The sequence below is a fragment of the Anolis sagrei genome, chromosome X (assembly GCF_037176765.1).
Source record: "Anolis sagrei isolate rAnoSag1 chromosome X, rAnoSag1.mat, whole genome shotgun sequence".
In the NCBI taxonomy this organism is placed as follows: domain Eukaryota; kingdom Metazoa; phylum Chordata; class Lepidosauria; order Squamata; family Dactyloidae; genus Anolis; species Anolis sagrei.
The window spans coordinates 58,379,827-58,406,703 of record NC_090034.1 but is presented as its reverse complement, the minus strand read 5'-3'; the positions used below and the strand labels follow the sequence as shown (position 1 = coordinate 58,406,703).

Genomic DNA, 26,877 nt, shown 5'->3' with positions numbered 1-26,877 from the left:
CGGGACGTCATCACGCACGCTGACGCCGGGAGTCAGGCAAGCAGGCCGACTCGAAAGCAAACTGGCGTCAGACGTCATCACGCACGCATGACACTAGATTTGCTTTGACCACTTGGAGTGCCTCTGGTGTGGCTGAGAGAAGGTCCTCCTCCATGGGGCATGTGGCAGGGCTCAGGCTGGTAGGTGGCCCGTGGTTTGCTCTTCTCCACACCCGCATGTTGTTGACTCCACTTTGGAAGCCCCATTTCCGAAGGTTGGCCCTGCCCAGCCTTCTGTGTGCCCAGGAGGGAGTCTCTCATTTGATTGAGCTTCCAGGTTTTAGCCTGCCACTTTTGGACTCTCGCTTGCTGAAGTGTTCCTGTGAGCGTCTCTGCAGATCTTAGGAAGCGGTGACCAGGGGAGCATTCGCACACCTAAAACTTGTGTGCCAGCTGCGCCCGTACCTTGGGAAGCCTGACTTGGCCACGGTATTATTATTATTATTTATTTACAAGGAGAACCCGGTGGCGCAGTGGGTTATTTATTATTATTATTATTTACCTTATTTATATACCGCTGTTCTCAGCCCGAAGGCGACTCACAGCGGTTCACAACAAATACAAACAGCAAAAATTCAGTGCTACAGTATAGAAACAGTTAACAACCTAACACATTACACAATTAATAAACAGTTACTACAATACCCATTCACTGTCGTCTCGTCATCAAAAACATGTTCCAGATTCGTCATCCATTGTTCCATTCCAGTGTTCATTAACCAATCATTGCACTAATTATTCGAACGCCTGCTCAAACAGCCAGGTCTTTAGGACAATGGGTTTATATATCTGTGGAATGGCTGGGGTGGGGCAAAGAGCTTTTCTCTGCTGGAGCTAGGTGTGAATGTTTCAACTGTTGTAATTTTAGAGTGAACAAAATCTGGCTACCAGTATTAAAAAAACTCTAAAATTACAACAGCAAAACAGCAGAGAGGAAACAACCAGGTACATCTTAACACCTCTCAACAAAAGATTTTCCCAGTCTCAGCCAGGCCTTCAAATGCTAATGAAGGTGGTCAGTTGAATCATTCACACCTAGCTCCAGCAGAGAAAAGCTCCTTGCCCCACCCCAGCCATTCCACAGATATATAAACCCATTGTCCTTATTCCAACAGACCTCACTACCTCTGAGGATGCTTGCCATAGATGCAGGAGAAACGTCAGGAGAAATGCCTCTAGAACATGGCCCTATAGCCCAAAAAAACCCACAAGAACCTAGTGATTCCAGCCATGAAAGTCTTCGACAATACATTATTATTATTATTACTATTATTATTATTAACTTTATTTGTTTCCCGCTAGCATCTCCCGAAGGACTCGATGCGGCTTACAAAGGCCAAGGCTTCAAAACACAACATAACAATACACAACCTAAAGCAAATTAAAAACAGTTAAAGCAATATTAAACAACAAGCAATAAAACAATACATCAGGACACAATAAAACTGGGGCCGGGCCAGAGTAATGGGTACAGATTAAAAGTGCTGATGTGACAGGTGATATGTAAGGATTATAGGGTAAGTGCAGTGTGCCAGCAATTTTAATTTCTAATAAAGTGCTTCTGGGACTTGTTGGAGTTTTCCTATTCTGGAAAGGCACATCGGAACAGCCAGGTCTTCAAGTTCTTTCTGAAGACTGCCAACGTAGGGGCCTGTCTAAGATCTTTGGGGAGGGCGTTCCAAAGTCAGGGGGCCACCACAGAGAAGACCCTGTCCCTAGTCCCCACCAAACGCGCCTGCAACGCAGGTGGGATCGTGAGCAGGGCCTCTCCGGATGAATGAAGTGAGCGCAAGGGTTCATAAACGGAGATGTGGTCACGCAGGTAGGATGGTCCCAAACCGTTTAGGGCTTTGTAGGTTAGCACCTGCACCTTAAATTGGGTTCAGAAGATAAATGGCAGCCAGTGGAACTCCTTGAACAGGAGGGTTGACCTCTCTCTGTAAGGAGCACCAGTTAACATCCTGGCCGCTGCCCATTGGACCAGTTGAAATTTCTGAGCCGTTTTCAAGGGCAGCCCCACGTTGATGGGAGTGAGAGCAGGGCCTCCCTGGATGATCTTAAATTGCGAGGTGGGACATAGGGGCAGATGCGTTCGGACAAGTACGCTGGGCCTGAACCGTATAGAGCTTTATAGGTCAAAATCAGCACTTTGAATTGGGTTCGGAGATGGACCGGCAGCCAGTGGAGCTGGCATAGCAGGGGGGTGGTATGCTCCCTTTATGCTGCCCCAGTTAGTAATCTCACTGCCACCCGTTGAACTAACTGAAGTTTCCGAACCGGCTTCAAAGGCAGCCCCACGTAGAGCGCGTTGCAGTAATCTATTCGGGATGTAACCAGAGCGTGGACCACCATGGCCAGATCAGACTTCCCAAGGGTTACTTTTAAAAAGTCAAATTGCAATTGTACAAAATACATAAGGTTGTGGGTGAACTACAACTCATATCATGTCAGATTAACCCCCGAAACTCCATCATCACTTAAAGTTAGTTATGTTGGGCAAGTTTGCTCTAGATGCATCATCGGTGGGGTTCAGTGTGCTCTCTGACCGTCGGGTGAACTACAATTCCCACTATGGTGAGTCAGTCCCCTCAAATCCCTCCAGTAGATTGAGTTAGTCATGGGGGTCCTGTGTGCCAAGTTTGGACTAGGTCCATCATCGGTGGAAGTCAGTTTCTCTGGTTGTGGTTGAACTATAACTCCCAGAAAGGAAGGTCAGTTTCCCCCCAAACCCTTCCAGTAATCAATTTCAGCATATTGGGTATGCGTGCCAAGTTTGGCCCAGATCCATCGGTTTTTGGGTTCACAGTGTTCTCTGGATGTAGGTGAACTACAACTCCTCCAAATCCCTTCAGTATGTTTTGTGTGCCAAGATTGGTCCAATTCCATCTTTGGTAAAGTTCAGAGTGCTCTTAGATTGCAAGTGAATTATACATCCCAGTACCTACAACTCCTATAAATCATGGTGAATTCTCCCCAAAACTCTCTAGTATGTTGAGTTGGTGATTAATTCCTCTGTTGTGTGCCATAGAAAAGAATAAGAAAGGGTTGAGAGGCAGTGGGCAGGGTCATGCAAATTCCACACCAATGGAGAGAGTACGAAATACTGGGTTGTCTGTGGTGAAGGAAACACATAAAATCTGGATGAAGTTGTGCCTTCTCTTGGGTGGTGAGCAGTGTGGTGTTGGTGGAGCACATTAGCAGAGCTCCTGGACATGTTCATGGTGTTCACTATAACCTGCAGTGTCATTGGAGGGAGGACCATTGGTGTCTCCTGAGTAATGGGAACTATAGCTGTTTGGGAAAGTCTATTAAACTGCAAAAACTTTGTTTCTGTGTGCTGTAACACATTTTGTGGTACTTTTTCAACGAACATCTCAACTAATACAACATAGACTGTGGGACAAAAACGGAAGTTTCTGGAGGAGAACTACTTTCAAAATAACGACCGCACAACATAGTTAAATACATCTATAAAATTACATTTTTAAACATACCATATTTAATCTCATAATAGTCACACACCCTTTTGGGGGGTGACAAAATTGGTATATTTGTGTTCCTCACATAATAGTCGCAGAGCCATTTGGGGCTGGTTCTTCCTTCCTTCTCTGAACAATGAAACAGGAAATAGCACATTCAAGCAAGAAACAAAAATGTTTTCCAATTTTGCTACATAGTGAAATAGTCTCAACCCCTTTGTTTTATGAGTGGGGAAATTGACATTTTTGTGTTCCTTGCATAATAGTCGCAGAGCCATTTGTGGCTGATCCTTCCATCCCCCAAGGATTCCAATGTTTTTGTGTTCCTTGCACAATAGTCACAGAGCCATTTGTGGCTGATCCTTCCATCCCCCAAGGATTCCAATTTTTTTGTGTTCCTTGCATAATAGTCGCAGAGCCATTTGTGGCTGATCCTTCCATCCCCCAAGGATTCCAGTGTTTTTGTGTTCCTTGCATAATAGTCACAGAGCCATTTGTGGCTGATCCTTCCATCCCCCAAGGATTCCAGTGTTTTTGTGTTCCTTGCATAATAGTCGCAGAGCCATTTGTGGCTGATCCTTCCATCCCCCAAGGATTCCAGTGTTTTTGTGTTCCTTGCATAATAGTCACAGAGCCATTTGTGGCTGATCCTTCCATCCCCCAAGGATTCCAGTGTTTTTGTGTTCCTTGCATAATAGTCACAGAGCCATTTGTGGCTGATCCTTCCATCCCCCAAGGATTCCAATGTTTTTGTGTTCCTTGCACAATAGTCACAGAGCCATTTGTGGCTGATCCTTCCATCCCCCAAGGATTCCAATGTTTTTGTGTTCCTTGCATAATAGTCGCAGAGCCATTTGTGGCTGATCCTTCCATCCCCCAAGGATTCCAGTGTTTTTGTGTTCCTTGCATAATAGTCACAGAGCCATTTGTGGCTGATCCTTCCATCCCCCAAGGATTCCAATGTTTTTGTGTTCCTTGCATAATAGTCGCAGAGCCATTTGTGGCTGATCCTTCCATCCCCCAAGGATTCCAATGTTTTTGTGTTCCTTGCACAATAGTCACAGAGCCATTTGTGGCTGATCCTTCCATCCCCCAAGGATTCCAATGTTTTTGTGTTCCTTGCATAATAGTCGCAGAGCCATTTGTGGCTGATCCTTCCATCCCCCAAGGATTCCAGTGTTTTTGTGTTCCTTGCATAATAGTCACAGAGCCATTTGTGGCTGATCCTTCCATCCCCCAAGGATTCCAGTGTTTTTGTGTTCCTTGCATAATAGTCGCAGAGCCATTTGTGGCTGATCCTTCCATCCCCCAAGGGATGGAAGGGACTGATTCTGACAAATCCCCAGTCTCATCAAGAGACTGGGGATTTCTCAGAGGACGAGGGGGATGATGGGTTTCTAACTGAGGATGTGTGTGATCGGAGTGCATTGCAGGCCTTAGATCAGTGTAGGCTGTTAAAGATGAGACAGAGGATGTCTTGGATTCCAATGTTTGTTCCTTAGCAACAGGGAAAAGGGAAACTGGTGAAAGGTCCATTTATCTTGGGAATCAGCCTTCAGCTGAGGGGAGTTTTCCCATGATATCAAATTAGATCTCCAGACGGAGGGAGTGAAGGATAGAATAATTAGGCATTCAGAGAGACTCCCATGAGAAATCCTTGAAACCTAGATTTGTGAGGCATGATCTTATGGCTTCTTGGTCAGGCTTGGGCTTAAATTAAGTGATGATTACTTGGTGTCTCTCAGAGCAGACGTCGCCAAAAGATTTGAGTTTCCTGTCTCAGCGCTCAAGCTCATGATTCAAATTTCCTGTGTATGCCTATGTTCCTGAAAGAGATTTGCCTTGGAAAAAGTTCCAGCTTTCATAGTTATAGATTTCTGCCTGTGATCTTGGCTTCCTTGATTTCATGTACCTTGCCGTTTTTGGACTACTGCTCTTTCGTATATGAACTACTGTTATTTTATAGCTCATTTTCTACTGCTCCTTTGGAAAATTCCCTTTCCCCCTTTGTACATGCTTTTCTTAATAAACTGATGTAGACCATCCTCTAACAAATTGTGAACATCCTGCAGCTCCTCCATGACATGATGGCAACAGTCTTGGACAGCAATGGCTCCCAAAGCGACCCATTTAAGGTGGAATCAAGTGTCAAACAGGGATGTGTTATTGATCCAACTTTATTTTCCATCTTCATCGCTATGATGTTGATAGGAAGCTTCCCACTGGAGTGGAAATCATCTCTCGGACAGACAGCAAGCTATTTAACCTCAGCAGACTGAAAGCCAAAACCAAGGTTACAACATCTATTATAGAACTCCAGTATGCTGATGACAACATCATCTGTGCGCATTCAGAAGAAGACCTACAAGCCACTCTAAACACCTTCACAGACGCATACGAGCAGCTCGCCCTGTCATTAATCATCGAGAAAATCAAAGTGCTATTCCAGCAGTCACCAACCAGTCCCTCTCCAATGCCAGAGATACAGCTTAATGGTGTAACATTAGAAAATGTTGACCATTTCCGCTACCTTGGCAGCCACCTCTCCACCAAAGTCAACATTGACACTGAAATTCAACACCCCCTGAGCTCTGCGAGTGCAGCATTTTTCCAAATGAAGCAGAGAGTGTTTGGGGGCCGGGACATCTGTAGGGAGACCAAGGTGCTTGTTTATAAAGCTATTCCCCTCCCAACCCTGCTATACGCTTGCGAGACGTGGACTGTCTACAGCCGTCACATGCAACTCCTGGAACGTTTCCATCAGCGCTGCCTCCGGAAAATCCTGCAAATCTCTTGGGAAGACAAGCGGGCAAATGTCAGCAAAGACCACCCTCATTGAAGCGATGGGCCTCCGCCATCAACTCCGCTGGACCGGCTACTTTGTCCGGATGCCCGACCACCGTCTCCCAAAGCAGTTGCTCTACTCTGAACTCAAGAACGGAAAATGGAATGTTGGCGGACAGGAAAAGAGATTTAAAGATGGGCTCAAAGCCAACCTTAAAAACTCTGGCATAGACACTGAGAACTGGAAAGCCCTGGCCCTTGAGTGCTCCAGCTGGAGGTCAGCTGTGACCAGCAGTACTGTGGAGTTTGAAGAGGCACGAATGGAGGGCGAAAGAGAGAAACGTGCCAAGAGGAAGGCACGTCAAGCCAACCCTGACCGGGACCGCCTTCCGCCTGGAAACCAATGCCCTCACTGCGGGAGAAGATGCAAATCAAAAATAGGGCTCCACAGTCACCTATGGACCCACCAACAGAACACCGACCTTGGAGGACCATCATCCTCGGACTACGAGGGATCGCCTAAGTAAGTAAGTGGTGTTGGGTGAAAGTGTCTCAAGGCTAGAGTGCAACACTATCAAATGGAGGTCTCTGGAGCTCCATTTTTCTTCCTCCTTCTTCAAGGCTTTACGGCAGTTTAGAACACCTGAAATGGAGATCTTTGGAACCCAGATCTTCCCTCTTTCCTCCTTTCTCCAAAGAGCTCCATTTCAGATTTTGGAAACGGTCCTTTCTTTCTTAGGAAGGAGGAAGAAAGGAAGAGCAGAGCTCCAGAAACCTCGATTTTATAGTTTTCAGACTGCCTTGCATTCAGAGAAAGAAGTAGGTAGATAAGTCAGAGAGAATCAGCTGCAAATGGCTCTGTAGTCTGTTTAAGGCTGGATAATCCCTCCTTCTCTTCCTCCTCCCCATTTAAAGTTAAAGCATTTTAATTTTTTTGAAAAAACACACAGAAACTAGAGAATCAACTGCTATATTTTTTTCCTCACGTAATAGTCGCACCCTTTTTGATGAGAGAAAAGGGGGGAAAGTGCGACTATTATACGATGAATACAGTATTTTGTTGGACTCCAACTCTGTGACTATGATATTCATATTGAAATATGGTCCTGAAGAGCAAAGTAAGACAAATAACAACAAGCCTAATTCAATGTTCTTGAATTCTGATATCCAGTTTTAAAATCTCACTTTATTCTTTATCACAATCAGAGCTGTTTCAAATAGAAATAGAGGGAAGAAAACATAATACGGAGGTGGTCTGTTCCATAAGAGTTGCTCTTGTTCTTACAATGCAAATAAATATTGCTTGGGAAAAGAATACACAAAGGCAATGGAGGCGGCTCAGTCGCCGAGCATCGACTATCATGGACTGCATTGTGAGCAAATAATATACTGTGTTGCTTTGGAACAAAGTCCTAATACCTAAAGGCAGAGCAATTCCTAGAGTGGGAAGGGACCCCTAAGGGCCATCCAGTCCAACTCCCTTCTGCCATTAAGGAAGACACAATCAAAGCCCTCCCGACAGATGGCCAATGGCCACCCAACCTCATAGGCATTACAAAGCTCATGGAGAGTAATAGGGCTATGGAATCATACAGTCCTAGAATTGGAAGAGACTCCCCAAAGGCCATCCAGTCCAACCACATCCTGCCAAGACACCATGAAAGCCCTCCCGACAGATGGCCACCCAGCCTCATAGACATTACAATGTTCGTGGAGAAACAGGGCTGTGGAATCATACCATGCTAGAGTCGGAAGAGATTCCCAAAGGTCATCCAGCCCAACATCCTTCTTCCGTTGAGGAAGACATAATCTAATTCCTCCTGACAGATGGCCATCCAACCTAATAAGCATTGGAAGGTTCATGGAGAAAATAGGGCTATAGAATCTTACAGTTCTAGAGGTGGAAAAGAAACCAGTTCAACCCACTTCTGCCTTTTCTGGACACCATTTGATCCCTCCCGAAAGATGACCATCCAACCTCATAGACATTAGAAGGCTCGTGGAGAAATAGGGCTATAGAATCAGACAATCCTATACTATGAGACTTTCCAAGGCTTGAAAATAACCTCCACCTGTGCAATTCTATATGTGTGTGTGTGTGTGTGTGTGTGTGTGTGTGTGGAAGTGCTTTTATTTCATGCACTTATGTGTAAAGCCAGGATTCTCACCCTTTGGCCCTACCAACAAATACATGGCATGCCTCTCCCCCAGGAAGCATGGGGAAAAGGCACAGAAGAGGAAGGAGCAATCCCAATCCTGCTGAATGGAGCATCCATGGCCGAGAGCAGTCTACCCCAAACTCCGGATGGTTCATTCGCTTACTATAAGGATACTCTGAAGAGCATCTCTGCAAAGAACCAACCCTTGAGATCCCAACAAAGGCACCCCTGTTAACCCCAAAATCGGCCCCATTTTGGCTTGGCTTCCTTATAAGTGCTATAAAGAGTGTTTGAAACCATTGGCCACAAACAATAATAATAGTAATAATAATAATGGTGATAATTATAATTGGCACAAGGTTTAAATAAGTCGGGACGAGAGCAAAATTTCTGTCCCAGGATTTGGGGTTTCATTTCCCTCCTCTGGCTCGTTTCGGCTTTTTTGCAGCAGCGTTCAAGGAAGAACAAAGAGAGATGCGGGAAGGAAATGGGCTCATTCATTCGTTCAGCTTCCTCTCTCTTAAAAGTCATGGTGCTTGGAGGGATGGCGCCCAGCCCGTGTCACATGGAGGTCTCGCCGCCGAGGGGCTTGTGGCCGTCGCTCTCCTGGTAGATCAGGTGGTAGGGCTTCTCGTTCTCCTCCAGGACTGAGTTGCTGAGCTCTGAGTCGTGCAGCTCCAGCTCATGGCGGGACAAGTGCTCCACGATGCCGGCCCCCAAGGAGTCCCCCAAGACGTTGATGGTGGTCCTCAGGCGGTCTCTATGAGGGAAAATGGGATTATTATAGCATCACGACCATCATCATAATCACCACCATCATTGTCATCACTATCATCACCATCAGCACCATCATCATTGTCACCACCATCACCGTCATCACACCATCACATCACCATCGCCACCGTCGTCATCATTGTCATCATCGTCATCACCAGCACTATCATCACCACTGTCACTAGCACCAGCACGATCGTCACCATCATCATCAGCACCATCACCACCATCACTGTCACCAGCACCATCATCACCACCACACTGTCACCATCATCATCATTGTCATCAGCATCATCATCAGCATCACATCATCACCACCACTATAATTGTCACTGACACCAACAGCACCACCATCATTGTCACCACTGTCATCACCACCACCATCATCATCGTCACCACCACAACCATCATCACGATCATCACCAGCACTATCATCACTGTCATTGTCACCACCACAACCATCATCATCATCATCATCACGATCATCACCAGCACCATCATCACCATCATAGTCACCACCACAACCATCATCATCATCATCATCATCATCACCATCATCACCAGCACCATCATCACCATCATAAGTCACCACCACAACCATCATCATCACGATCATCACCAGCACCATCATCACCATCATAGTCACCACCACAACCATCATCATCATCACCAGCACCATCATCACCGTCATAGTCACCACCACAACCATCATCATCATCATCATCACGATCATCACCAGCACCATCATTATCACCATCACCATGTAGCCACCTCAAGCCATGAGGAGAGGTGGATAAGAAATACAATTATTATTATCATCATCCATCACTACCACCACCATCATCACCATCACAGTCATCACCATCATCATGTAACCCACCTCTAGCCACAAGGAGAGATGGGTAAGAAAATAAATTATTATCATAATCACCATCACCACCATCATCATCACTACCATCGTCACCATCCCTCAATCAGGTTTAGGACTTAAAATATGTGATTTGTTGTGTGGCTTGGAATTGTAGAATCACACTTACAGGAACCAGTCCACGGCCATGATCAGTGTGATGTCTTCGGTCGGCAGCCCCACAGAGGTAAGCACAATCACCATGGTCACCAGGCCTGCTTGCGGGATGCCGGCTGCCCCGATGCTGGCCGCCGTGGCCGTGATGCTGCGAGAGAGGAAAAGGGGTTGTCAGACAGGGACCCCCAAGCCTGTCTTTTAACACATTTATTAGCTTACAAACTTGGCCTTGCCTAGGCGGGATCGAGAGAAGGGCCTCCCCAGACGATCTCAAGGTCCTCGTGGGCTCATAGGCCGAGATGCGGTCCGAAAGGTATTTTGGGCCGGAACCGTTTAGGGCTTTGTAGGATAACACCAGCACCTTAAATTGGGCCCGGTAGCAGATCGGCAGCCAGTGGAGCTGGAACAACAAGGGCGTTGTGTGCTCCCTGCGTCCCGCTCCAGTTAGTAACATGGCTGCCGTGCGCTGGACTAGCTGAAGCTTCCGGGCCGTCTTCAAGGGCAGCCCCACGTAGAGAGCGTTGCAGTAGTCGAGGCGGGATGTGACCAGAGCGTGCACCACCGTGGCCAAGTCAGACTTCCCAAGGTACGGGCGCAGCTGGCGCACGAGCCTAAGCTGTGCAAATGCTCCCCTGGTCACCGCTGAGACCTGGGGATCCAGGCTCAATGATGAATCCAGGATCACACCCAAGCTGCGAACCTGCGCCTTCAAGGGGAGTGCGACCCCATCCAGCACAGGCTGTAACCCTATACCCTGCTCGACCTTGCGACTGACCAGGAGTACCTCTGTCTTGTCTGGATTTAATTTCAGTTTGTTCGCCCTCATCCAGACCATTACAGCGGCCAGGCACCGGTTCAGGACCTCGACAGCCTCCTTAGTAGCAGGTGGGAAGGAGTGACAGAGTTGGACATCATCTGCGTACAGATGACACCGCACCCCGAAACTCTGGATGATCTCACCCAGCGGCTTCATGTAGATATTAAACAGCATGGGGGACAATATAGAGCCCTGTGGAACCCCACAAGTCAAAGGCTGTGGCGTTGAACAGGAGTCCTCCACTAACACCTTCTGGGTACGACCCTCCAGAAATGACTGGAGCCACTGCAAAGCAGTGCCCCCAAGACCCATTTCCGCAAGGCGCCCCAGAAGAATACCGTGGTCAACGGTATCGAAGGCCGCTGAGAGGTCCAGGAGCACCAACAGGGACATACTCCCCCTGTCTAGCTCCCGGCGCAGATCATCCACTAAGGCGACCAAGACCGTCTCGGTACCATGTCCCGGTCTGAAACCAGACTGTGCCGAATCCAGATAATCCGTGTCTCTCAAGAATACCTGGAGTTGTGAGGCCACCACGCTTTCCATGACTTTGCCCAAGAAGGGAAGATTGGAAACAGGCCAAAAGTTGTCAAATTTAGTGGGGTCCAATGATGGTTTCTTCAACAGCGGTTTTATAATAGCCTGTTTTAGGCTCGCTGGAATCTTGCCTTCCCGAAGGGAGGCATTAACCACCACCGTTACCCACTCAGCCAATCCCCCTCTGGCCTCCTTCAGAAGCCAGGATGGGCAGGGGTCTAGGATGGACGTGGTGGGCCTCATTCCTCCAAGTATCTTGTCCACATCCTCGGGCTTCACAAACTGAAAAGAATCCATCAAAATAGGACAAGCAGGTGCTCGTGTCACATCCTCGGAGACTGCATTTAACGTGGTGTCCAGCCCAGAACGGATCAAAGCGACTTTGTCTGCAAAGAACCGAGCAAAAGCTTCACAGCGCGTGACCGAATTGTCAGGGCTCCCGCCTGAGGTGGCGGGAGTTAAAAGACCTCTGACAATCCGAAACAACTCCGTCAGACGGTTTTTTGCAGACGCAATAGTGGCCGCAAAGAAAGTTTTCTTTGCGGCTTTTATTGCCGCGGCATATGCCCTTAGAAAGGACACAAACCGTGCTCGATTTGGCTCGCTTGGGTCCGAGTGCCACACGCTCTCTAGTTCCCTCTTCCTTCGCTTCATCACTGCCAGCTCCTCAGTAAACCAAGGAGCTGGTTTAGCTCGGCTACTTGAGAGGGGACGTTCCAGAGCGATCATGTCAATTGCCCTGGTCATCTCCCCATTCCAGAGAGCGACCAAGGCCTCGACATGGTCACCTACCGAGGTGGCGGGAAAATCCCCAAGAGCTGTCAGGAATCCATTTGGATCCATAAGCCTCCTGGGGCGGACCATCTTAATGGGTCCTCCACCTTTGCGGAGGTTAGGGGGCGCAGTGAGTCTAAATCTGATCAGGAAGTGGTCGGTCCATGGCAACGGAGAGATGGACAACTCCTCCACACCGCCACCCTGCTCCCATCCCTGGCAGAAGACCAAGTCCAATGTATGTCCAGCACAGTGGGTGGGGCCAGATATTTGTTGGGACAGCCCCATGGTTGCCATGGCAGACATGAAGTCCTGAGCCGCTCCTGTGAGGGTCGCCTCGGCATGGATGTTGAAGTCCCCCAGCACAAGAAGCCGTTGAGACTCCAACGCCAGGCTCGAGACTACCCCCGCTAGCTCAGGTAGGGAGACTGTAGTGCAGCGAGGTGGACGGTACACTAACAGAATCCCTATTCTGTCCTGGTCACCCACCCTCAGGTGAACGCATTCAAAGTTTGTGGTCTGCGGGATGGGGCTCCTGGTCAGATGGATGGAATCTCTATAGACCACTGCGACCCCGCCTCCCCGTCCTCCGGATCTCGGTTGGTGCTGTACGGAGAAGCCTGGAGGACAAAGCTGGGTAAGATTTACACCTCCAGCTTCATCCAACCAGGTCTCCGTAATGCACGCCAGATCTGCCCGCTCATCCAGGATTAGGTCCTGGATCCAGGTCGTTTTTCCGTTGACAGATCTGGCGTTCAACAGTACCACCTTCAATCCAGAGGGCCCACTCACCTGGTTACACCAATTTACCTTAGGAGACCGGTTGGGAGTTGTTAATGTAGATAAGTGGTCCGAATTAGGCCGAATTTGAGGTCTCCTTTTTCCGCATCTCCCCCTCCCCACCACGACCTCTATGGGGGCCCCTCGGCTAGTGGAACACCTCCCCTCCTCCATGCCGCAGTCCAAAACCAAGGTCTTAGTTTCTGTTTCGCTAATTGTTTGGTTTGTTGGCCCTTGCTAACTCCCTTGCTTCCCTTTCTCCCCCCTCCCCGCCTCATTATTGTTCACAGGCTCCAGCCCACTTCCTCCCTTGTCCCTTCCACTGGTCAACAATAACAGGGACAATACAAATAGGGGGATGGGGAACCACATGGATAAAATAGAATCAGATGGGGATAAGCGAACCAGCTACAACAGTTAGATAGTTCATAAAGTGCAAGAGTCTTAAAGTGCAAGCCTACCTTCTTTCTCTTTCCCTCCCTTCGCACCTTTTGCCCTTCTCTTATTTCCTTCCAATCTTTCCCTTATTTTCTTCTTTCCATTCTTTCCTTCTCCTTTCCTTTCTCCCTTCTCCAGAACTCAGAAGGAATACTTTCTCTCTTCTCCACCTCTGAGCGGTCCAACCTCACATTGTCTCCATGTTAACATGGCTCTCTTTGCGGTCTTTCCTTCCTTCTCTCCTTTTACTTTTGTTCCCTCGTTCCCTACTTTTTCCTTTCTTTCATGCTCTTTTTCTCTTCCCTTCCCTTTTTACTTCTCCTTCATTCCCTCCTTTCTCTTTTGTTCCTTCCTTCTCCTTCCCTCCTTTTTCTTTCCTTGCTTACCTCTTTTTTCCTTCTCCCTCTCTTTTCTTCCCTCCTTTTTCCTTTCTTTCACATTCTTTTTCTCTTCCCTTCCCTTTTTAATTCTCCTTCATTCCCTCCTTTCTCTTTTGTTCCTTCCTTCTCCTTCCCTCCTTTTTCTTTCCTTGCTTACCTCTTTTTTCCTTCTCCCTCTCTTTTCATTCCTCCTTTTGCCTCCTTTTCCTTCCCTCCTTTTTCCTTCTTTCTAATTCCCATTTTCTCTTTCCACCCCTCCTTTTTCCTTTTCCTTCCTTTCCTAATTTTTCTCTTTTGTTCCTTCCTTTCCTCCTTTTTTCCTTCTCCCTTTCTTTTCTTCCATAGTTTTTCCTTCTCCCTTTCTTTCCTTCCCTCCTCCTTGTTCCTTCCTTCCCTCCCTTTTCCTTTTCCCTTTCTTTTCTTCTCTACTCTTTCCTTTTCAATCCTTCCTCCTTTTTCCTTCTCATTTTCCTTCCTTCCCTCCTTTTTCGTTCTTCCTTTTCTTTTCTTTTCTTTTCTTCTCTTCTTTTCCTTCTCCTTTTCCTTCTTTCTTGTAGGTGAACTACAACTCCAAAACCCAAGGACACTGCCCACCAAACCCTTCCAGTATTTTCTGTTGGTCTTGGGAGAACCGTGTGCCAAGTTTGGTTCAATTCCATCGTTGGTGGGGTTCAGAATGCTCTTTGATTGTAGGTGAATCACAGCAACTACAACACCCAAATGACAAACTCAATTTTTTTGAGTGAAGGACATACATTGGGTTGTTAGGTGTCTTATGTCCAAATTTGGTGTCAATTCGTCCAGTGGTTTTTGAGTTATGTTAATCCCACAAACAAACATTACATTTTTATTTATATAGATATGTATCTATTTATGTATGTATATTCTCCCAATATGGGGGAAGTGTGCCATCCCAGGGTGTACCCCTAAAAATTATGAGTGGATATCCTCAAAAACCCTTCTCGGGAGGACAATGCTGCTTCTTAACCCCATCAAATGGTAAATACCCCAAAACAGGAGGTTCTCGGCTAACTGGGACTCAAGCAGTTGGGACCTGCAAGACAACTGAAGCAATAATATTCCACACCCAAAACAAACACCTACCTTATGGTGATGATTTGCCCGAAGTCGAGCTCATAGTTGTTGACTTGTGCGATGAAGATGGCGGCCAGGGCCTCATAAAGTGCGGTCCCATCCATGTTGATGGTGGCCCCGACAGGCAATACAAACCGGGTGACCCTTTTGTCCACCCCGTTGTTCTCCTCCAGGCAGCGGAAGGTGACCGGCAGTGTGGCCGAGCTGGGAAATGACAACAGGACGGTGTGGTAAAGCAAGTATTTGAATGGGAAAGCTAATAATCTGCAGTGACCCAAAATGACTTTATAGTAAATGTAAGTGTTTGAGCTAGAAAAGAAGCTCAAAAAAATGAGTAAGTAAATAAAACTTGCTTGCTATTCCACCCTATCTCCCCATGGGGATTCAGGGGAGCAGGATTATTACAAAATAGAGAAACCACAAAGCATGATAATATGGACACTTTGGCAATCGAAGTGAGGATCAGTTGATCCATGAACTAAACTCTGTAAATGGATAAATGGAGGACAGCAGGGATGCCTCCTTACTGGTTCAACTGCACCTGGGAGATTGTCCCTTCGACATGATAAATTTATTATTATTATTATTACTACTACTACTACTACTACTACTACTAGCCGTCCCCTACCACGTGTTGCTGTGGCCCTGTTTGATGATTTGGAAAATAAAGTAATGAGAAAGTGTTGGTTTAAAATAGATGTAATTTCTTTATGCTTGTGGGTAAACAGTATTTTATTATGTTTTCTTGCCCTAGTGAAGGGAGTTGAACTGGATGGCCTTAAGTCTTTTCTTTTGGTCATAGGGGTTCTGTGTGGGAAGTTTGCCCCAATTCTATTGTTCGTGGGGTTCACAATGCTCTTTGACTGTAGGTGAACTATAAATCCCAGTAACTACAACTCTCAAATGTCAAGGTCTATTTCCCCCAAGCTCCATCTGTGTTCCTAGTTGGGCATATGGAATATCCGTGCCAAGTTTGTTCCAGATCCATCATTGTTTGAGTCCACAGTGCTCTCTGGATGTAGGTGTACTACAACTCCCAAACTCAACGTCAATGCCCACCAAACCCTTCTAGCACTTTCTGTTGGTCAGGGGAGTCCTGTGTGCCACGTTTGGTTCAATTCCATCACTGGTGGAGTTCAGAATGCCGTTTGGTTGTAGGTGAACTATTTATTTATCGTGTCATCAGCAACCATTGTATTACAATTCTAACAGAGCAAAACAAACACAGAGATTAAAAAGAAAAAGAAGAAAAAAAGAAGAAAAAAAACCACACAGATTTTGTAAATTTGGTATTTGGTTAAATGTCCTTTGACCAGTATCTGGCCACTTGGAGTGCCTCTGGGGTTGCCGCAAGAAGGTCATCCATCGTGCATGTGGCAGGGCTCAGGGTGCATTGCAGCAGGTGGTCACTGGTTTGTTCTTCTCCGCACTCGCATGCCAAGGATTCCACCCTGTAGCCCCATTTCTTAAGATTGGCTCTGCATCTCGTGGTGCCAGAGCGCAATCTGTTCAACTATAAATCCCAGGTGAACTATAAATCCCAGCAATTACAACTCCCAAATGACAAACTCAATATTTTTTTAGTGATGGCCACTCCTTGGGTTAGTAGGTGTCTTGTGGCCAAATTTGGCGGCAATTTGTCCAGTGGTTTTTGAGTTATGTTAATCCCACAAATGAACATTACATTTTTATTTATATAGATTATGTTTATTTATATCCCACTTTTTCTCTCCATACGGAGAACGCCACAAATGACAGAATTGGGGGAAACTTCCCACACAGAACCTCCATGACCAACAGAAAATACTTAAGGCCATCCAGTCCAACTCCCTTCACCAGGGCAAGGAAACGTAATCAAAGCCCTCCTGACAAAGAGCCATCCAGCCATAGATATAGATAGATAGATATGATTCACACACACACAGAGATATAGTATCATTGATTTGAAAGGGGCCCCTAAAGAAGGACAATTCTATGTTGCATGTTCCAGAGTGGGCAAACCAGACACTCTCCACATCAACACAGACAAAGAAACAAGAAGAAATATTTTTAACCCACAAGCATTACATATATTAGAAACCAACACTTTCTCATTACTTTATTTTCCAGGTCACAAGACTGGGCCACAGCAACGCGTGGCAGGGGACAGCTGGTTCATTAAAATAATGTTTAATAAAATAAAATAAAAAATAAAATATTAAATTATTTTCAAAATAAAATAAATAATAAAATAAAATAATTTTTCAAATAAAATAATATGAAATATAATAATGATGATAATAAAATAATATTAAATTATTTTGCAAATAAAATAATGTGAAATAAAATGAATAAATAACTAATTAATTAATGTGAAATAAAACAATAGTATATGACATTTAAAAATAAAATAAAAATAGGAAAAAATGAATAAAAGATAAAAAAAATAGATGAAAAATAACAAATAACATGAAATTATTGTATAAATAAATAAAAGAATAATATTAAATAGATAATATTACATTATTTGGAAATAATAATAATAATGTAGCCAGGATAAGACAACTTCCTGCATTATGCACAGGTTTCAACTGATCCTGTACCTATTTTGCAATGTTCTTACACCTTTGTTCATATCCATCTTGTATCGCACATTGTACTACGTTTTATCAACTATTAATCTGTTTGCAGTTGTGCATCTTTTTACTGCTGAGCCAACTGGTTCTCTGAACTGTAATAAAATCTGATTGATCGATCGATCGATCGATTGATTGATTGATGAGCCCTAGAGCAGAATCCTCACCTGGAGGAGGTGCCCATTGCAGTAACCAAGGCCTGCAGGAGCCCAGCCACGAAGCGCCAGGGGTTCTTGTGGGTGATGACAAAGAAGATGAGGGGCAGGACGCAGAGGCCGTGGATCAGCAGCCCCACAATGACCGTCAGTGTGTACATCCCCAGCTGGCCCCCCATCACCGTCAGGTCCTCCATCTCCAAGATCTTTCCGGCGATCAGGAAAAGGATGCCAATGGGGGCGTACCTGCCAGGCAAGAGCAGTCATTCCCAACATCATCTATCTGTCTCTGCATCCATCCATCCACCCACTCACCCACCCATCTATCTCTGCATCTATCTATCTATCTATCTATCCATGTAACTCTGCATCTGTCTGTCTATCTAATCCAATGATGGGCAACCTTTTGAGTTTGGTGTGTCAATACTCGCCAAAAAACCGAGCATAACTCGAGTGGGGTGTCACTTCGAGAAAACCCATAATTTCATGGTATTTATAGTTTAATAAGAAAAAATATATTATTGTAATATATAACTGTATTTAATAAACCAAAAACTAATTATTTAAGTATATCTCGGCATTATAGAAAAATGCTGGTGTAGGAGCCGAGGATGAAATGTCCTTCTTGGGATGCGGCCCCATCTTCTCTGTATGCGGCCGCATGCGGCTGTGTGTCATCGAAAATGGCTACGTGTGTCAGTGCTGACACACGTGTCATAGGTTCGCCATCATGGATCTTATCTATCTATCTATCTATCTATCTATCTATCTATCTATCTAACTCTGGCTCTGTCCGTCCGTCCGTCCGTCCATCCATCCATCCATCCATCCATCCATCCATCCATCTATCTATCTATCTATTTCTGCCTCTATCTATCTGTCTGTCTGTCGATGTATCTATGTAACTGTCTATGCATCTGTTTATCTGTGCATCTATCTACAGTATATTTATATGTGCAGCATATTCACCTATGCATCTATCTGTGCACCTATCTGTCTTTGCATCTACCTATAATAATAAATAAACTTTATTTATACCCCGCCACCATCTCCCCGATGAGGACTTGGAGCGGCTTACATGGGGCCAAGCCCGGACAACATATTACAGCAATAAAATCAAAGCATAAAAAACAAATAACAACAACATCATCAAAGTACATTAATAATAATAATAAGAAAAAGCAGTCTTAAAATAACATTCTAATAAACACAATCACGATAGCGATAACGATAACAATGGGCGGGCCATATGTACAGGATAAAACAATTTAAAAACTGTGATGAGATAAAAAAGGAGCTAGACATAAACTTAAGTTTATATCATGAATACTTATGGATACTAGAGTGGATGAAATTAAAAAATGAGAAGTTACTCTCCCTAGAAGGCTTTGATTTAAGGGCAGGATGGCACTCTTATGTCTGGTATAATCGTGAGAAGAAGGAGAAAGGTTTTGGCAATCACTTTATAAGATCGGCGCTATTGAGGACATGGTTAAAGTATAAAGAAAATTTCTACTCGGAATATCTCCCATGGAAGAGAAACAGAGGAGACTGCTAGGTTGGATGTTATGGCCAACATATAAGGATTTATTAATTAATAATACAACAACCCTAAAATCTTATGAAAATATTAAAAAAGAATTTAAAAATATTACTTGGCTACATTATATGCAAATAAATGATTATTATAAACAAGATAAAAAGGTTGGTTTCAATTTGAAAGTCACAACCTGAGACAAAATCCTTCAAACAGAGAAAAAATTAATAACAAAAATCTATGACAAATTACTGGAATGGTCAACTGAAACTGAACTAATAAAAAAACTGCATGGTTAGATGGGCAGAAAATATAAGAAGACCTATTAATTTGAGAGAATGGCAAATAATTTGGAATAAGAAGTTAAAATATACATATGCAATGGATTTAAAAGAAAATTGGCTTAAGATGTTTCATCGATGGTATGTCACACCAAAAAAAATAGGATTAATGTATAAAAATATGGACAAAAATGTTGGAAATGCCATGAGGTAAAGGGTAGTTTCTTTCATATGTGGTGGTCTTGTAAGAAAGCTCAAAATTATTGGAAAAATATACATGAAGAAACACAAAAAATATTGGGAATATCTTTTCCCAAGAAAACCTGAATATTACTTATTAAATATTACAGATTCAGATCTTATTTTAAATCCAAACATGGATATTTTATTTACTTATATCTCGACGGCAGCAAGGATTTGGAAAATGGACAATATTCCGGAAACAGAAGAGTGGACAAATAAGCTGCAGGAGATCAAAGATATGGACAAATTAACCTTTTTTTTTTAAGAAGAGCTTGGGAAAACCGATAAAAGAGACAAACCAGTCATCGTGTGAAAAGTATTTAAAGGAAAGAAGTCAAGAGGACAAATAATAACAAAATTATTCTCGAAATTTCCTAGATATATGAGGTAGAAGAAAAAATCTCATAGAGAAACAAGAAGAGACAATTCAAAATTGAAAAAGCAGAAATATAAGCAAAGACACCGAATGGAAGTCAAACAAATCTTATGTGTTTTGTGTCGTTTTTGGTGTTCTTTTTGGTGTTTTTTGGGGGGGTTGTGTTTTTTGGGGGGGGTTGTTCTCTCTTTTTTTCTTTATAATGATTTCTAAAATTTCCTACTATGTTCCCCCACTTTCCCTATAAATCTTTCTTTTTAAAGTATTTATAAAACTTAATATAACTGGATTCAAAAAAAAGTTGCAAGACATTTACGGGGATTTATAAGGTTGAACTTCCTATTTGGGGGGAGCGAACTCCAGTAACAGAAAAGCGTTGAAGGGTGCAAAATGTCATGGTGTGCACCTACTCACCAAAGGCGCAGCGGAAGAGCATCTATCTATTCCTCCCTCTAATCTACCTATGTATCTCTCTCTCTCTCTCTCTCTCTCTCTCTGCATCTACCTATCTATCCATCCATCCATCTATATTTGCTTCTATCTGCCTATGTATCTATGTAACTCTCTGCATCTATCTATCTATCTATCTATCTTTGAATCTATCTATCTATCTATCTATCATCTATCTATCTATCTATCTATCTATCTATCTATGTAATTCTCTGCATCTATCTATCTATCTCTGCAGGTATCTATCTCTCTTTTTCTGAAGGGGAATGGACTGCGTGTCACATGAGGCTAACTTCCAGTTCTAGGACCCTATGGTCCTATAAGGCACAACACACAAGCCTCTGTGTGTGTGTGTCTTCCCTAGAGTTGGAAGAGACCACATGAGACATCTAGCCCAACCCCCTTCTGCCTTCATGCAGGAAAAGAACAATCAAAACACCCACAAAAGATGCCCATCCAGCCTCTGCTTAAAAGCCTCCAAGGAAGGAGCCTCCACTACACTCTGAGTCAGAGAGTTCCACTATTAAACAGCTCTTCTTACAGTCAAGAAATTTTTCCTAATATTTCTCCTTTCCTGTCATTTAAACCCATTGCTTCACTGGGTCCTAGTCTCTAGGGCAGCAGAAAGGAAGCCTGCTCCCTCTTCCTTATGGCATCCTTTCACATATTTATACATGGCTCCTCTCATGTATAGGATAATGATGATTATAATCATAGTAATAATAATAATATAGTAAATCTATCTTCCTGCCTGGCATAATAATAATAATAATAATAATAATAATAATAATAATAATGATGATGATGATGATGATGTAGCAAATCTATCTTCCTGCCTGGCAAAAGGGTGTTGGCCTGGATGGCCCTTGGAGTCTCCTCCAGCTGTACGAGCTGATAATTTTAAAGCATTTAACGCTTCTCCTCCTGCTGTCACAAGAAATTTAATATGCAGATTTGATAAATGTGGATTTGTTATATGATATGATATGAACTGAATGAAAGAAATGAATGAGTGAGAGCTAATAATTTTGAAGACACCATTCTAAAAGAACAAGGCCTGCAATGACTAACTCTACCTGCATGCTGGATTGTAATTAAAAGTTGCTAATGAGAACTGAGAAAAATAAACTGTAATAAGAACTGTGACGGTGATAAGATAAATGTTTACATCTGTTTACATCTGTCAACATTTGCTGACCAGAAACCAGATTAACTCTGAAGGCTGTGAAAGACAATGCTCTTTCAAGTCAAACCCAGAACACAATAGTTAAGTTTTGGTGTTATGGAAGTTTTGGAATTGTGTGTTGGCAGGCTGCAGGGAAAGCAGGGTCTGGCCTAAGAGATGTTCTTCTCCAAGAGACAGCAGGAGAAATGGTGATGTATGCATGAGGATGAATGCATGTTTATATGGGTGTGAATACTGAATTAAAATATAACCTTTCTTTGTTTGTTAGGCTATATAACTAATGTAGTTACATAGAATCTGTACGTCCAATGTCGTTCTTTGTGTAAAAGTTCTGTATAATTTCTGATATAACCTCTCACACTGGGAATCGCAATAAAAAGAACCTATGCTTTAAAGTTATTGTAAAGTTATTCGTGACACTGCTCACCAGATGATGACGGAGACCATGCGCAGGATGGCTTCGTTGAGGCAGTCAAAGAACTCCCGCAGGGCCTGACCCTTCTGCTTCATGTTCCCAATGACCAGCCCAAAGCATATGGAGAAGACCACCAGGCCCAGGGCGTTGACCCCGTTGACTGACCCCGGGCCGGGCACCACCTCCTCCTCCTCGTGGGCCACCCCTGCCGCCCCCCCAGCCAGCGCCTGCGTCACGTTGCGCCAGACAGTCGTGGCCTCCTCCAGCAATGCCGGAGTGGAGGAGGAGGAGGCATTGAAGGCACCGTTTCCGAGGCTGAGGTTTTGTAGCAGCGGAGGACGAGGAACAGCAGCAGCATCTGAGAGGCTTTTCCCAGCAGTCCGGTTGACCAGGCGGAGACTGTACTGCGTCTTGTACTGAAAGGGAATGTTGGGAAATCACCCTTCAAGCCACCCAGAGCATTTGTCACTCTGATTAAGTACTGTTATTTCATCGCATAACACTATAATTAATGTGTAGTAAAGGTAAAGGTTTTCCCCTGACATTAAGTCCAGATGTGTCCGACTCTCCAGGTTGGTGCTCATCTCCATTTCTAAGCTGAAGAGCCAGCATTGTCCATAGACACCTCTAAGGTCATGACTGCATGGAGCACCCTTACCTTCCCACTGTAGTGGTACCTATTGATCTACTCCCATTTGCATGTTTTTGCACTGCTAGGTTGGCAGAAGCTGGGGCTAACAGTGGGAGAGCATGCCTCTCCCCGGATTCGAACATGAGACCTTTCAATCAGCAAGTTCAGCAGTTTAACCCACTGCGCCACCGAGGGCTTCTAATTAATGTATATAAACAATATAATAATTATAATATAATAATTATTATAGTGTAATATATTATATTGTAATAATGCCATTTTGCCCAAAAGATGCCTGTCAAAGATATGGGCGAAACGTCAGGAGAGAATGCTTCTGGAACATGGCCATACAGCCCAAAAAACTCACAGCAACCCAGATAGATAGAGATAATACTATATAATATAATATTTTATTTTAATTAATGCATATAAATAATATAATAATATAATAAATTGTTACATTATATTATATCTATCTATCTGGGTTGCTGCGAGTTTTCCAGGCTGCATGGCCATGTTCCAGAAGCATTTTCTCCTGACGTTTCGCCTACATCAATGGTAGGCATCTTCAGAGGTTCTGTTGTGTGTTGGAAACTAGGCATGTGGAGTTTTTATCTTTGTGGAATGGTGTCCAGGGTGGGAGAAAGAACTCTTTGTCTGTTGGAGGCAAGTGTGAATGTTGCAATTGGCCACCTTGATTAGCCTTTATTGGCCTTGCAGCTTCAAAGTCTAACTGTTGCTGTCTGGAGGAATCCTTTGTTGGGAGGTTGATATCCTCCTCATTTGAAGTTAAGGCATTTTGGTTTTTTTTTTTTTAATGGAGATAAATTCCAATATTTTTTTCCTCATGTAATAGTCGCGCCCCCTTTTTTGATGAGGAAAAAAGGGGGAAAGTGTGACTATTAGGTGACTATTAGTAGTCTGTCTGACACAAAAAAGCTAGCCTGCCATCCCTGACTATGATATTCATATTTATTTATTTATTTATTTACGACATTTATATGCCGCCTTTCTCACCCCAAAGGGGACTCAGAGTGGCTTACAAGATATATATATATATATATATATATATATATATATATATATACACACACACACATACAATATATTATATTATTAGCATAGTACAATATCAGTATTATATATTACTATATTGTACTATACCATTATATTGTAATATTATTAGTGATATTACATGTAATATAAAATATATAATTATAATATTGTATGATTAGCATTAGTATTATATTGTATTACATTATAATATTATAAATATTATATGTATATACAATATACATATATTAAATATGGTCCTTAAGAGCAAAGTAAATAAGCCTAACTCAATGTTCTTGACTTCAAGTTATATCATGTTTTAGGGAAGGCAACATAAAGCAGTCTGGATAGGACAAGAGGAGGAAGAAGAAGAGGAAATGTGAGCAAATGCAACCATTTCCTTACCTGTCTGAAGCAGGCTTCTACAAGGTTGGGTGGAAACATGTTCCTATAAATCAAAACAATTAAATGCAATTACAACGTTTGGAAAAAAAGGTATTTTAGTCACTTTTTTGTTGTTGTTCTCTTTTGTTGCCTAAAGATGAAACAGAAATAGATATGGAGAAATCGATATTTCAATTATATATTTAAAAGATTGTGAGGGTGTTCAACTAGAATGCCATTAGATGTAGACGTTGATGTGCAATGTCCTCAAGGGGAGAAGCATGGTGTTGGTTAAAGTTGTTATAGAGGATATATAGAATTTTAAAATAATATTCTACTGGAATGTTATTAGATGCAGGAGGGAAGAGTCACAAAGAGAGCCATGTTAAAATTATTATTATATTTTATTATTATATACTATTATATTATCATCATCACCATCATCTTTCTGAAATTGTAACCAGAATTATTATTATTATTATTATTATTATTATTATATTACTTTATTGTGTATATATAGTTATAATTATCACCATCATCTCTTAAATTGTGGTGCCTAGAATTATTATATATTATTATAATATTTTATTACAGTATCTTATTGTTATTTATTTTAGTATTATATTTTATTATTATAGATATGATATTACTATTATTTTATTTTTATCAACATCTCTCTTAAACTGTGGCCTCCAGAATTATTATTATACATTATTGTATTTTATTATTATATTATTATTATATTTTATATATTTTATATTATTATATTATTATTATAATCGTCATCATCTCTCTTCAGTGGTGATGTCCAGAATATTACTATATTATATATTATTGTATTTTATCATAGTCTATTATTATTATTATTATTATTATTATATTTTAGTATTACATATTATTATAGTATATTATAATGACATTATCATCATCATCATCTCTCTTTGTGGTGTCCAAAATAATAATAATAATTATTATTATTATTATTATTATTATTATTATTATTATATTTTTGGTTTTTTTGGTCGTGTCAGGAGCAACTTGAGAAACTGCAAGTCACTTCTGGTGTGAGAGAATTGGCCATCTGCAAGGACATTGCCCAGGGGACGCCCGGATGTTTTGATGTTTTACCATCTTTGTGGGAGGCTTCTCTCATGTCCCCGCAATGGAAAGCTGGAGCTAATAGAGGGAGCTCATCCATGCTCTCCCCGGATTCGAACCTGCGACCTGTTGGTCTTCAGTCCTGCCGGCACCGGGGTTTAACCCACTACACCACCGGGGGCTCCTTATATTGTTATTATATTTTATATGTTATTATATTTCATTGTTATATATTTCATTATTGTTGTTATTATTATATTATTATTATTATTATCATCATCATCATCCTCTTCCATTGTAGTGTCCAGACTACTATATAATATATTATTATCATATTTTATTAAGGTATTTGATTATTATGATATATTTTAGTATTATATATGATTATATTATATTATAATTATTATCATCATCTCTCTTAAATTGTGGTGTCCAGCATTATTATTATATTTTATTATTATATTATAATTATATGTTATATATTATTGTTATATTTTATTATAATATATTATTATATAATTGTTATATCATCATTATATTATTGACTAGAATATAATTAGATGTAGGGGTGCTTTGAATGCGATTTTCCTGCTTCTTGGCAGAATGGGGTTGGACTGGATGGCTCATGAGGTCTCTTCCAACTCCAGGATTCCAGGATTCTATGCAGAGGCGCCAAGGGGGGGAAGTGAGGTGCACGTTCCCTCAGAGATGGACTAGATGGCCTCTTGGGGGCCCTTCCAGCCCTATAAGCCTAAGAATGGCATGGAAACGCCTTGGGACCCCAAACAACCATCTCACCGGATGAGGTCCATGAAGGCATCGGTGGTGTGGACTTGCTCGATCTTGCCTTCGCGATGGAGCTTCTCCTTGCTGCCTTTTCCTGGGTGGATGATGAGGACCATGAAGATCCCAATGAAGACGGCAATGATGGTGGTCATCATGTAGTAAATGACGGCCCGCATCCCCATCTTGCCCGAGGCACTGCCGTCCAGGGAAGCCATACCTGGGATAAAAAGCCAAAAATGATTCCTAAATGTTGGAAGGGAACCCTAAGAGCCATCCAGTCTGACCCTGCTTCTGCCAGTCCAATCCACAATGGCCACCCAGCCTCAAGATAGAATATTTGGCGGCCCTTTGGGTATGTTATTTCATTTTTTTAAATTGGATTGTATAAGTAGATTATAACATGATGATTATTGATTGATTGATTGGGTGATCCCCAACCCATCTAAAACACAGACATGTGCCTTTCATCTCAAGAACAGAGAAGCATCCCGAGCTCTGAAAATCACCTGGGAAGGAATCCCACTGGAGCATTGCAACGCACCCAAATACCTGGGAGTCACTCTGGACCATGCTCTTACCTACAAGAAG

The 26,877-nt window shown here is 42.9% G+C and overlaps 1 protein-coding gene across 5 annotated transcripts in view; it reads right to left on the bottom strand.

Moving 5' to 3' along the window:
• Positions 1-7,467: 7,467 nt before the first annotated feature.
• Positions 7,468-26,877, bottom strand: part of LOC132780977 (excitatory amino acid transporter 1-like) — a 45,531-nt gene continuing 26,121 nt past the window's right edge. For all 5 annotated transcript variants that reach the window (XM_067473538.1, XM_067473539.1, XM_067473540.1 and 2 more), the window contains 7 exons: positions 26,302-26,506; positions 24,427-24,469; positions 22,350-22,753; positions 17,862-18,095; positions 15,089-15,283; positions 10,272-10,406; positions 7,468-9,220 (listed from right to left, as the gene is read on the bottom strand). In XM_067473538.1, coding sequence (XP_067329639.1) covers positions 9,022-9,220; positions 10,272-10,406; positions 15,089-15,283; positions 17,862-18,095; positions 22,350-22,753; positions 24,427-24,469; positions 26,302-26,506 — 1,415 coding nt within the window. In that variant the 3' untranslated portion in view covers positions 7,468-9,021. The remainder of the gene's footprint in view (positions 9,221-10,271; positions 10,407-15,088; positions 15,284-17,861; positions 18,096-22,349; positions 22,754-24,426; positions 24,470-26,301; positions 26,507-26,877) is intronic.